Here is a 14,362-nt window from a genome sequence, read left to right on the forward strand (position 1 = left end):
GCTACCACTAGAGTGAGAGCACCGCCAGCATTCAAATTGACCAAAACATCAGCCAGGAAGCATAGGAACTGAGAAGTGGTCTGTGGTCATCACCTGCAGAACCACTCCTTTATTGGGGGTGTCTTGCTAATTGCCTATAATTTCCACCTGTTGTCTATTCCATTTGCACAACAGCATGTGAAATTTATTGTCAGTGTTGCTTCCTAAGTGGACAGTTTGATTTCACAGAAGTGTGATTGACTTGGAGTTACATTGTGTTGTTTAAGTGTTTTTTTGAGCAGTATATATATATATTATAAATTAGATAATGAATGGATACTGCATTTACAGATTATAGATAATTTAACTATAATTTATGCGCTCGTTTGACTGTAAAGCTGGTAGGTACCGGCTGCATAGCGTGGACGCGGGGGTACAGCCTCTCTCCCAGGGCCTGTCTGTGGGCAGGCAGGGGGTCAGGTTCATCACTGGGGTTTCCCTCCGAGGCTGGCCTGAAGGGCCGGGTGTCAATGGACAGCTGTCTCCTCGAGTCCCTGGAACACACACACACAGAAGGGAAGGTTAGCTAGCGCCCTCAAAAATTCTACACCATCGTGCCGACCCGAACCAAACTGGCCAGTGCAGGCCATTGTCTTACGCCAGATCGCGTCACTCCTACGCAATGCCAGTCCCTCAACCGATCAGTCTTGTAGGACGTGGAACTCATCTATACAATTTGGATTTTGCTCATCCGCCTAACAGTAGTTCCTAATTGTGAAAATCGCTCCGCTCTCGGTAGCTATGACGCACTGGCTACTACAGCAAACCATGCTCCAGCTAACAGCCAAGTACAAGCTTGTTTGAATGGTCATACGGTAGCTAGTTGAACAGCTTGTTGATGAAGTACAGAACCAAAGTTAATAAACTGTTCTAAGAAATCAGCATGCATCTGATTGACAGCTGCCATTGTGCCTCGCTACTTTGTAACATTTGGCCAACGCGATAACGTGGTAGAGAGCAGTCAGCTGTGCTGTAGAACTCTGCATGCTAATCACAGCAGAACAGATCTCATGAAAACTCATGTGTGTGTACTGCTAGAGCTAAAGGGAGTATTCAGCAATGAGTGTGTGAACTGGTGTCAGAATCCTTGTCTTGTCATATGGATTGATTAGAAATGTTCGTACACATATAGAATTTCATAAATACGGATTCTACCACCACAATACACCTTCCCTAGATATAGAATTAGCTAGTGAAGACTTACTCATTACATTTTTGTTAAACATTAGCTACAGGTTTATCGTTTTTGGTAAGATTAACTGACTCGAGGATGAAAGGGGGTTCAGTGAACGATGTCACCGTGGTAACATTTTTGAATGTTAGGACAGCATATTGTAGCCGGACTTCTTTTTAGCTATCCCATGAGTGTTTGCGAGATCAGACAGATCAGTGCAGACGGCCGCCATGTTATCCGACGTGAGACAATGCAGCGCAGGCCAGAAACTATGGTGGATGCGTAACCAGGTCAGCTAGGCTCGGCTCAGCTCAGTAGTGTAAACATTTTTATTTTTTCAGTGGTGAGAAGTATAAGGCTATAGTTACAACTTTCAAACTATGTTGCATTTGGATTGCTTTGTGTAATACCCCCAGCAACTGAAAAGTAATTAATCTACAACGTGGTTGCATCAAGTTCCAAAAAAATTCAACTTTGTGCACTAGTTGCAAGCAACAGCCAATCAAAATGAATGCTTCGCACATGATCCATTTGAAGGTTCGGAACTCCGACCCAGTTGTCATGTCAACACAGCTGTCAGTGCTGCGGGAACCGCGATCAAGGTTGGTAGAAGAGACATTAGCCAAACGGGAGCTGTAAATAAATATTGGCATTATGGGAAGTCATGGTTAAGGTACATGGTTTGGTAGTCAATAAATGTAATTTTTGAAGTGAACCCAGACCTCAGACCAGTTTCAACTAAAAATGTCCAACATGAACTGCACTAGCTAGCTTAGGTCATTGCGAGCTTGGTTAGCTCGTTGCTAGCTAGCTAAATAACATTTTCATTTTGACTATCTAGCTAAATTGTACAGCCAGCATTTTGTCCAAATCCATTCTTATACAATAACCATGCGGTTGGATAAACAATTCATTAGTGAAATCCTGATGTACTGCAGCAGATGACATTAGGTGAGTTACGACTTCTCAAACCATATGACAATGCAGCTTCAATTTGATTGGCTGTTGCACACAATTTCAATCACGTTTGAGTTACTTAGTGTATCAGCAAAGTTGCTTGAGATGTCACTTGCGACCTCTAACTGCAACTAAATTTGCTTAAAGGTTGCTTTGTGTAACTCCAGACTAACACATTAACAGATGGTCAAATGTTTTCTGAAAGGCAACATGTCCTAATAGCCCAAAGCACACTACAACCACAGGGTTGGTGGGCAGGGAGGTATGTCTCACCTGTCTCGGTCTCTCCTAGAGCCGGCTCGGAGTCCTCCACTCCTCCGCTCCCTCTCCCGGTCTCTGTTCCTCAGCCGCTGCATCAGATCTACACACAGAGGGAGACTTTAGGAAAGATCTATACATCTCTGTTCTCTTCTGAAATTCCTCTTGCTTCCCCCAGAGTGGTGGTAGTAGTAAGTTCTCCACCACCATGTTAAACTGCCATTTGAGTTAAGTAATTCATAAATTGACGCTAGTAGTTTCATACTCAATGTCATACTTGAGTTGTAATCGTGATGACACGTACTGCTGGCCTGCATGCCCTTGCTGACGCTCTGCACACAGTCCAGGTTGGGCAGCTTGTCATTGGACAGGAAGGCCAGGGCGATGGCCGTGTAGAAGCTACGGGCCACGCCACTACCCTCGCCCGGCTCGTCCTTGAAGGTGACCTTGACGCGGTGCACAGCCATGGGTGTGGTGGTGCAGCGCCGTCCAAAGTGGGTGTTGAGCTGCCTCATGGTCTGCTGGATCAGCTGGTCACGGTCACGGTCCACCTCCAGGGCCAGGTCACGGGACTGGAGGTTACGGAGTTTCTCCATCTCCCGGCGGAACTTAGACTCCTTCACCTCAAAACCCCCCAGCTCGGTCAGAATCTGGGGACGGGGTCAGACAGACGGGATTAAATGTCTGGTTAGATCTTCAACTGTTTTTAATGTTTAACAGATTGTTTTTTTAGTCCTGATCTCATCTTGGTAATTGTACTTTTCTTCATTACATGTTTGTCTATCAAGATCTGGGGACAGAAAGCTGTAGTGCCTTAGTGACTCGTCGACTGTAATAAAAACTTACATTTGGATCCGGGATTCTGATTGGTTGATAGCCATTAGTTATTCACAATAATCCACAGGTAAAGCCTTAACAGTTCCATTTGAATTATCAATGCGCTGTTCAACAGCCCAGCCAGGCAATTCAAACTTTCTAGCCAATCATTTTGGTAATGGTATTTTTCTATTTTGTGTCTAGCTGTATATTTTTGTGGATTTCATTGTAATGGTTTGAAGTTGGAGAAATACTGTAAATATAAATGTTTAAACACCAATCTCTGAGTGTGCATACCGATCCAGGCTCTGCTCCAACATCCTCCATGAAGACGCGCCCGAACAGCTCCAGAGACAGACGCCAGCGGCCCAGCAGCATGTCATGGGAGATCACCATCCCCATGAAACTACAGTGGGGTCTGGAGAGGACAGAGAGATGATATACTTCCTGGTTAATATTACAGTGGGGTCTGGAAAACACAGGAGAAGGCACAAAAATGTTACGTCCTTGTTAATACAAAAGACAGGAGAGTAAGGGGCATTTACATATGCAGTTGTAATAGGCAAAGAGAGGGAGAAAATTGAGTGGGGAACATTTTTATTTATTTATACAACTTAACTATATTCATTGTTTCCTTACTGAAGCAAATCAAACTGAGAAAGCAAACCTAGATGGAATTTTAATTTATTTACTAGCCACGTGTACCATACCTAAAGGAAGGGAGCGGGGGGCCATCACTCTCAGTGAGACCTATTTCAGCCAGGAGGCTGCTCTTCAGCTGGGCAGCTAGGTCGTGGGGTGAGGGGCCTGGCTTTGGAGCCACTAGCTCCTGGTCCATGGGCTGGTCCTCTCGGCCGCGCTGACTAGTCTCCATACTCATCACGTTCTTCAAGTTGGCTGAGTAGGACATCTTAGTGGGTAGGATCTGTGGGATCCATGGGGACACAACACAGCTGTGGTTATAGTGAATGGTGCTATAATTAATGTTTTTTTAGGATGGAAAAATACTGAAGACTGTGGCCCTGCTCCAAAAATTTGAATCATCTTTCCTTCCTCTTTTTCCTTCCATGAAGTGCTAATCACTGATCTAACATGGATTGGCGTTAGCAAGCTTTCCAGTTTCAATTGCATTGCTTTCACCAATCCAGTCATGTTAGACCATGGATTCTTTCAAGAAAGGAGGGGGGGTGAGGGAAGGATGCATGTTGATTGAAGGGATGAGGGATAAAGGAAGGATGCATGATAAGAGTATTAGAGCAGGGCTGGTGTGTTGTCAGGGCGCGCAGTGTGTTATGTGTACCTGAGAGGAGCCCATGTTAACCTCCATGCAGCTGCGGTCCAGGGTGGCCTCGGCCAGGCCTTTGCTTGCTGTGTACGAGGACGAGTACAGGCCCTGACTAGGACGGCCAAACAGATCCTCCTTCCTTGCATTGGGCTGGGAGGTAGAAAAATGTAAAATAAGTTGCAGTGTCATATTATTGTAACAAACTAAAAAAACAGAGATTAGCAACATATTGGTAGTGGAGGATCTATTGACTTCTAGAGTAGATTACACAGCTTGCTCCATAAAGCTATAAGTAGGCAAATTAGTTGAATTCCACTTTGTTAATAGAATTTCTCTTATAGGTAGTTATCAATAAAATGTCACAATAAGATGCAGAGTTATATTTGCCTGCTGGGGCGCAAGGAGACCCCGAGCTCCGTTAAAACCACTGACAACTAAAATCCAGTTAAGGGGTTGTTAAATGTTATAACTATTTGGTTTTAATACCATCACCTTGAAGAGCATAATCTGAACTACACAGTTCAGATTACTCCACATTTAGCTCTGTCATCAGAGTTATACAGCAAGTAACTGCATGCTTGTCATGATCAGTAAACAATTTATCATGTAATTTCAGATATGTGAAGGTAGACTCACAATATCTCAATATTGGCCACCATTAATTTGATAATTGAAATATAAGTGAACTACACATGATTAGTTTGAGTGGTTTAGGTTCACTTCACCATCCTTTGTGGGCGCTGCCTGTCAAGCAGCAGAAGGGCGCATTTGCCAATGTAAGCCCATTGTTAGCTGATAATGACTTACTTTGCAAGCTACCGGTAGAAACTTTGTACAGTTGGCTAAACGTAGTGCTAAGTAGAGCTAATGTACTTTATTCTCCAACCAACACAAACCTACTTAGTGAAGTTAGCTAACATTAAACCTTTAAATTTTTTGCTATTGAATCGCAATTGCTGCTGACGGACATGATTTATGAACCATGTCAAATTGGCAAACCAATAACTGATGACATCAATATGGCTAGTTAAGCTAACTTTCAGAGGATAAACTAAAAGTCTATATCGTTTCATTTGCTTGGCATCTATAGCGGCAAAGACAGTAGTCCGAATGACAATATGACAAGGACATAACCTCTGATGAAGCAAGCTAAGTGAAACTTAGCTAGCTAGCTATATGCCAAATGATAGGCTACCCTCACAAATCTGAAAATACATGATCATTTGACGTTGACTGATCATGAAAGCATGCAATTACTTACTGGTCAGTGCAAATTAAAGAAATGTGCTAACCTGCAAGAGGTGAGGCTGGTCTGCCAGGGGGATGGCCTCAGCCAGGGGGACCTCGAAGGGGTTGGGGGGGATACAGCCCAAGAAGGTCATGGAGTCAGAGCGCCGGAAGAACGGGTGGTTCTGTCCCATCTCAGCAGGGAGAGTGTCATCCTCCTTATCCTGGAGCGTGGAACCTGAGAGGGAGATAGGTCAGCACTGCTTCCTCCACACTGCAAAAGACCACTGGGAAAGACTGACCAAAAAAATGACTGTACATAGTTCAAACAACTACCTATCACCTACATCAGGGCTATTCAACCCAGTTCCTGGAGAGCTACCGTCCTGTAGGTTCACAGCAACTGTAATCACACGCACCAGATTCTAATAATAAGCTGGTTGATAATCTGAATCAGGTTACTTAACTGGGGTTGGAGTGAAAACCTATGAGGGTGGCTCTCCGTGAACAGGTTTGGAGAGCCATGACCTACAGTGACGCAAAAAAATATTTGCCCCCTTTCTGATTTTCTCTATTTTTGCTATTGAATGTTATCAGATCTTCAACTAAAACATATTAGATAAAGTGAACCTGTGCTTACAAATAAAGTACACATTTTGGTTAACAAAGTGATGCAACACCCAATTCCCCTGTGTGAAAAAGTAATTGCCCCCTTACAGTCAATAACTGGTTTTGCCACCTTGAACTGCAATGACTGCAATCAAATGTTTCCTGTAGTTGTTAAGTCTCTCACGTACCTGTGGAGGAATTTTGGCCAATTCTTGCATGCAGAACTGCTTTAACTCAACATTTGTGGCTCCATGAACTGCTCGTTTCAAGTCCTGCCACAATGTAATTTAAATTGGGATTAGGTCTGGACTTTGACTAGGCCATTCCAAAACGTACAATTTGTTGCTTTTTAACAATTTTCATGTAGAATTGATTGTATGTTTTGGATCATTTTCTTGCCGTTTGACCCAGCTGAGCTCAGACGGATGGCCTGACATTCTCCTGTAGAATTCTCTGATACAGAGCAGAATTCATGGTTCCTTCTATTAAGGCAAGTCATCCAGGTCATGAGGCAGCAAAGCATCCCCAAACCATCGCCATGCTTGACCGTTGGTAGGAGTTTACTGTGCAATGCAGAGTTTCATTTTCACCAGACATAAATTGGACCCATCTCATCCAAAAAGTTTACTCAATTTTGCCAAAAAGCACCTGAAGTATGTTCTATGGACAGATAAGTAAAACTTTTTGGACGACATGGGTCCCATTATGCCTGGCGAAAACCAAAGATTGGTTAAAGTTCTTACTGTGGAATGCAATGGTCAAGCATGTTTGTTATTTAACCCTTATCTTACCAGTTAAGTTGACTGAAAACATTCTCATTTATAGCAATGACCTGGGGAATAGTTACGGGGGGGGGGGGGGTGAATGAGCCAATTGTAAGCTGAGCATGATTAGGTTACCGTGATGTTATTTGGTATTTTATTAGGATCCCCATTAGCTGTTGCAAAAGCAGCAGCAACTCTTCCTGGGGTCCACACAAAACATGATACAGAAGAACATACACAGAACTACATACGTTTTTAAAAAGGCACACGTATACCACATATCAATGCACACAAACTATCTTGGTCAAATAGGGGAGAGGCGTTGTGCCGCGAGTTGTTGCTTTTTCTGGGTTTTAAAACCAGGTTTGCTGTTTATTTGAGCAATATGAGATGGAAGTTCCGTGCAATAAGGGCTCTATATAACTGTACGTTTTCTTGAATTTGTTCTGGATTTGGGCACTATGAAAAGACCCCATGTGGCGTAAGTGTGTGCACGCGTCAGAGCTGTGTGTAAATTGACTAGGCAAATAATTTGGGATTTTCAACACGTTTCTTATAAAAAGAAGTGATGCAGTCAGTCTCTCCTCAACTCGTAGCCAAGAGAGACTGGCATACATAGTATTTATACATCAGCCCTCTGATTACAATGAAGAGCAAGACGTGCCACTCTGTTCTGGGCCAGCTACATCTTAACTAGGTCTTTCCTTGCAACACAGGACCACACAACTGGACAATAATCAAGATTAGACAAAACTAGAGCCTGCAGAACTTGCTTTTTGGAGTGTGGTGTCAAAAAAGCAGAACATCTCTTTATTACGGCTCGACCTCCCCACATATTTGCAACCATTGAATCTATATGTTTTGACCATGACAGTTTACAATCTAATGTAACGCCAAGTAATTTAGTCTCCTCAACCTGTTCAACAGCCACACCATTTATTACCAGATTCAGCTGAGGTATAGCACTTAAGGAATGATTTTTACCAAATACAATGCTCTTAGCTTTAGAGATGTTCAGGACCAGTTTATTACTGGCCACCCATTCCAAAACAGACTGCATCTCTTTGTTAATCTCTTGAAGCTGGGGGGCACTATTTTTATGTTTGGAAAAACAACGTTCCCAAAGTAGACAGCCTATTCCTCAGGACCAGATGCTAGAATATGCATATAATTGACAGATTAGGATAGAAAACACTAAAGTTTCCAAAACTGTCAAAATATTGTCTGTGAGTATAACAGAACTGATATCGCAGGCGAGCCCCTGAGGAAAATCAAACCAGGAAGTGGCTTCTATCTTGAAAACTCCATGTTCCATAGCCTGCCTTTGATCCATTTAAAGGGATATCGACTAGATTCCTTTTCCCATCGCTTCCTCAAGGTGTCAGTCTTTAGACATAGTTTCAGGCTTTTTATTTTGAAAAATGAGCGAGAAAGACATGTCATTGTATGGCCGGATGCCAGCGGCGTTTTGCTTGGTGCAACAGAGTTTGGGCAGCCGTTGCCTTTCCCTCTCCTACTGCAAAAGACAGCTGCGGTTGCTATATTATCGATTATATATTTTTAAAACAACCTGAGGATTGATTATAAAAACGTTTGACATGTTTCTGTGGACATTACAGATACTATTTGGAATTTGTCTGCATTGTCGTGACCGCTCTTTCCTATGGATTTCTGAACACAACGTGCCAAATAAACGGAGGTATCTTGGATATAAAAATGATCTTTATGGAACAAAAGGAACATTTATTGTGTAACTGGGAGTCTCGTGAGTGAAAACATCCGAAGATCAAAAGGTAAACGATTAATTTGATTGCTTTTCTGATTCGTGACCAAGCTACTTGATGCTAGGTGTACATAATGTTGTCGAGCGATCGATAAACTTACAAACGCTTGGATTGCTTTCGCTGTAAAGCATATTTTCAAAATCTGACACGACAGGTGGATTAACAAAAGGCTAAGCTGTGTTTTGCTATATTGCACTTGTGATTTCACGAATATAAATATTTTTAGTAATCTTATTTGTATGTGGCGCTATGCAATTCAGCGGTTGTTGATGACAATTATCCCACTAAAGGGATGGGTAGCGTCAAGAAGTTAAGGGTTTCAGTGACTTCATTAGCTGTGGTTGCTGATGCGTATATGGTTGGATCATCAGCATACATGGACACACATCTTTGTTTAATGCCAGGTCATTGATAAAAATAGAATAGAGTAGAGGGCCTAGAGAGCTGCCCTGCGGTACACCACTTTTGACAGAGACGCTTCCATTAAAGAAAACCCTTTGAGTTCTATTAGATAGATAGCTCTGAATCCACAATATGACAGAGGTTGAAAAGCCATAGCACTTAAGTTTTTCAACAGGTTATGGTCAATAATATCAAGGGCTGCACTGAAATCTAATAGTACAGCTCCCACAATCTTCTTATCAATTTCTTTCAACTAATCAGTGGCAGTGCAGTACATGTTGAGTGCCCTTCTCTATAAGCATGCTGAAAGTCTGTTGTTAATTTGTTTACAGAGAAATAGCATTTTATTTGGACAAACAATTTTCTGGCAGCAAGCTTATAGGTCTGTTGTTGAACAAGTAAAGGCCGCTTCACCACTCTTGGATAGCGTAATTACTTTGGCTTCCCTCCAGGCCCGAGGACAAAGACTTTCCTCTAGGCTCAGATTAAAAATATGACTGATCGCTGACTATAGCCACTTCTACTATCCTCGGTAACTTTCCATCTAAATTGTCAATGCCAGGAGGTTTGTCATTATTGACCATTAACAATAGTTGTTCCACCTCTCCCAAGCTAACTTTACAAAATCCAAACTTGCACTGCTTTTCTTTCATCATTTTTTTTGTTGCATGAATATAATTGCTCACTGTTTGATGTGGGCATTTCCTGCCTAAGTTTGTCCACTTTGCCAATGACGTAATCATTAAAATAATTGGCAACATCAAATGGTTGTGATGAATAAGCCATCTGATTGGATGAAAGATGGGACTTAATTTGTCTTTCTGCCCATAATTTCATTTAAAAGTACTCCAAAGTTTTTTTCCATCATTCTTTATATCATTGATCTTGACTTCATAATAAAGTTTCTCCTCTTTGTTATGTTCAGTCACAATTTCTCAATTTGCAGTAAGTAAGTAAGTCAGATCTAGAGTCAGACTTATTAGCGTCTCCTTTTGCCCCATCCCTTTCTAACATAGTTTTTCAATTCCTCATCAATCCATGGAGCCTTAACAGTTCTAACAGTCAGTTTCTTAACAGGTGCATGTTTATCAATAATTGGAAGTTGCAATATAATAAATTCATCAAGTGCAGCGTCTGGATGCTCCTCATTAATCACATCAGACCAACAAATATTTTTAACATCATACAAAATATTTTGCTGTGATTCTTATGTGGATGATCTCTTATACACTATTTTTGACCCAGCTGTTGGAACTTTGGCTTTCCTGGATATAGCCACAATAGCACTGCATTCAATGGGCACGGATATAGCTTTAGAACAAAGTTCCACAGCATTAGTAAAAATGTGAACAATACATGTGGATGATCTTGTTCCTGTAGTGTTTGTAAACACCCTGGTAGGTTGATTAATAACCTGAACCAGACAACAGGCACTGGTTACAATAAGAAGCTTCCTCTTGAGCAGACAACTTGATGAAAACCAGTCAATATTCAGGCCCCCAAGAAAGTAGACCTCAGTGTATGTGATATAAACAATCTAGCATTTCACACATAATATTTCGATTAGAGGTCAACCAATTAAAACCAGCATGGCAGATTAAGTAGGGCCGATTTCAAGTTATAACAATCTGTAATCTGCATTTTTGGACGCCGATTATGGCAGATTACATTGCACTCCACAAGGAGACTGTGACAGGCTGACCACCTGTTATGCGAGTGCAGCAAGGAGCCAAGGTAAGTTGCTAGCTAGCATTAAACATATCTTATATAAAACAATCAATCTTAACATAATCACTAGTTAACTACACATGGTTGATGATATTACTAGTCTAACTAGCTTGTCCTGCGTTGCAAATAATCAATGCGGTGCCTGTTAATTTATCATCGAATCACAGCCTACTTTGCCAAACGGGTGATCATTTAACAAGCGCATTCGTGAAAAGAAGCACTGTCGTTGCACCAATGAACCTAACCATAAACATCAATGCCTTTCCTAAAATCAATACACAAGTATATATTTGCAAACCTGCATATTTAGTTAAGAAATTCATGTTAGCAGGGAATATTAACTAGGGAAATTGTGTCACTTCTCTTGCGTTCTGTGCAAGCAGAGTCAGTGTATATGCAGCCCTTTGGGCTGCCGGGCTCATTGCGAACTGTGTGAAGACTATTTCCTTCTAACAAAGACTGATTAATTTGCCAGAATTGTACATAATTATGACAGAACATTGAAGGTTGTGCAATGTAACAGCAATATTTAGACTTAGGGATGCCACCTGTTCGATAAAATACGGAACGGTTCCATATTTCACTGAAAGAATAAACATTTTAAATGGTTAATATAAATTAATATAGTCAAAAGGCCCGTATTTCTGTGTGTTTAATATATTATAATAAAGTCTATGATTTGATATTTGATAGAGCAGTCTGCCTGAGCGGTGGTCAGCAGCAGCAGGCTCATAAGCATTCATTCAAACAGCACTTTCCTGCATTTGCCAGCAGCTCTTCCTAATGCTTGAAGCACAACGCTGTTTATGACTTCAAGCCTATCAACTCCCGAGATTAGGCTGGCAATACTATAGTGCCTATAAGAACATCCAATAGTCAAAGTTAATGAAATACAAACTGTATAGAGAGAAATAGTCCTATAATTCCTACAAACTTCTTAACTGGGAATATTGAAGACTCATGTTAAAAGGAACCATCAGCTTTCATATGTTCATGTTCTGAGCAAGGAACTTAAACAAGCTTTTTTTACATGGCACATATTGCACTTTTACTTTCTTCTCCAACACTTTTTGCATTATTTAAACCAAATTTAACATGTTTATTTATTTGAGATGATTTATTTTTATGTATTATATTAAGTCAAAATACGTGTTCATTCAGTATTGTTGTAATTGTCATAACAATATATTTATAAAATAAAAAATAAAAATCGCCCGATTAATCGGTATCTGCTTTTCTTGGTCCTCCAATAAATCAGTATCAGTGTTGAAAAATCATAATCGGGCTACCTCTAATTTAGATACTGACTGTTAGCACTTGGTGGCCTATAGCAACACCCCAAAAGTAAAGGCTTAAGATGTAGTTGCAAGTTCACTTTGCACAACACTTGACATAAGATATTCTCTAAGCATTACAGGGATACGGCTCTGAATATATATTTTTTATTTTTTTTATTTCACCTTTATTTAACCAGGTAAGCAAGTTGAGAACAAGTTCTCATTTACAATTGCGACCTGGCATATATACAGCAACTCTGAGGGCCAGACTTGGAATTTAGCCAGGACTCTTACGATAAGTGCCATGGGATCTTCAGTGACCAGACTGTCAGGACACGCGTTTAACATCCCATCCGAAAGACTGCACCTTACACAGGGCAATGGGATGTTAAAATTTCTTTAGACCAGAGGAAATGGTGCCTCCTATTGGCCCTCCAACACCACTTCCAGCGGCATCTGGGCTCCCAATACAGGGACCGATCAGGACCAACCCTGCTAAGCTTCAGAAGCAAGCTCGCAGTGGGATGCAGGGTAGAAGCACAGCATGTGGTGTTAGTGTGATAGTTTGGGGATGCTTTGCTGCCTCAGGACCTAGACGACTTGCCTTAATAGAAGGAACCATGAATTCTGCTCTGCATCAGAGAATTCTACAGCAGAATGTCAGGCCATCCGTCTGAGGTGAAGCGCAGCTGGGTCACGCAGCAAGATAATGATCCAAAACACACAATCATGTCTACATGAAAGTGGCAAAAAAGCTACACATTTTAAGTTTTGGAATAGTCTAATCCAGTGGTTCTCAAACTTTTTATAGTCCCGTACCCCTTCAAACATTCAACCTCCAGCCATGTACCCCCTCTAGCATCAGGGGCAGGGCACTCTCAAATGTTGGTTTTTGCCATCATTGTAAGCATGCCACACCACACACACACTATACAATACATTTATTAAATATAAGAATGAGTCAGTTTGTCACTTCCCACTAGCCGGGTTGTGACAAAGAGCTCTTATAGGACCAGGGCACAAATAATATCAATACTTTTGCTCTTTATTTAACCATCTTACATGAAACCTTATTCATAAAAAATTGTGACTAACTCACCACAGGTTAATGTGAAGAGTGTGCTTGAAAGGTTGCACATAACTCTGCAATGTTGGATTGTATTGGAGAGAGTCAGTATTAAATCATTTCAGTCTATGCCTGTATTTATTTTAAGCTAGTGAGGGCCGAGAATCCACTCTCACAGAGGTACATGGTTGCAAAGGGCATCAGTGTTTTAACAGCACAATTTGCCAAGGCAAGAAACTCTGAGCGCAGCCCTATTCAGATCCTGATTCAATTAAATTTACACAGAATCGCTTGTTGCAATTTCGATGAGGTTCTCTTGTTCAGATATCAGTAAGTGGACTGGAGGCAGGCCATGAAAGGGAAAAGAATCCAGTTTGAGTCGTCCGTTTCGGGAAAGTACCTGCATAACTGGGCACCCAGCTCACTCAGGTGCTCCGCTACATAATATTCAACATTTTCCATAAGCTGGAGTTCATTTGCACACAAAACTCATACAATGATTGAAGGTCCTTGTTAATGCAGACAGAAGAGAGCTCCAACTTCTAAATCATAGCCTCAATTTTGTCCCGCACATTGAATATAGATTAGTCCCCCTGTAATCCTAGATTCTGATCAATCAGGCCAGAAAAAACACAGATATGACGAGTTTCTAACACGATTGGCTCATGCAAGCGGTCAGACAAGTGAAAATTACGGTCAGTAAATAAAAGTAAATAAATAATAGTCTCATTTCCAAAAAAACGTGTCAATACTTTGACCCTTGATAACCAGCGCACTTCTGTATGTTGTAAAAGTGTTACATGGTCACTGCCCATATCATTCCATAGTGCAGAAAATACGAGAGTTCAGGAGCCTTGCTTTAACAAAGTTACCCATTTTCACTGTAGTGTCCAAAACATATTTCAAGCTGTCAGGCATTCTCTTGGTAGCAAGAGCCTCTCGGTGGATGCTGCAGTGTACCCAAGTGGCGTCGGGA

At 41.4% G+C, this 14,362-nt stretch overlaps 1 protein-coding gene across 1 annotated transcript in view; it reads right to left on the reverse strand.

Moving 5' to 3' along the window:
• Positions 1-14,362, reverse strand: part of LOC115140926 (E3 ubiquitin-protein ligase UBR5) — a 44,498-nt gene that overhangs the window by 4,929 nt on the left and 25,207 nt on the right. The window contains 8 exon segments of the mRNA XM_065028018.1: positions 389-533; positions 1,736-1,846; positions 2,444-2,531; positions 2,694-3,078; positions 3,542-3,662; positions 3,955-4,169; positions 4,545-4,679; positions 5,822-5,994. Coding sequence (XP_064884090.1) covers positions 389-533; positions 1,736-1,846; positions 2,444-2,531; positions 2,694-3,078; positions 3,542-3,662; positions 3,955-4,169; positions 4,545-4,679; positions 5,822-5,994 — 1,373 coding nt within the window.

The sequence above is a fragment of the Oncorhynchus nerka genome, linkage group LG14 (assembly GCF_034236695.1).
Source record: "Oncorhynchus nerka isolate Pitt River linkage group LG14, Oner_Uvic_2.0, whole genome shotgun sequence".
Taxonomy (NCBI): domain Eukaryota; kingdom Metazoa; phylum Chordata; class Actinopteri; order Salmoniformes; family Salmonidae; genus Oncorhynchus; species Oncorhynchus nerka.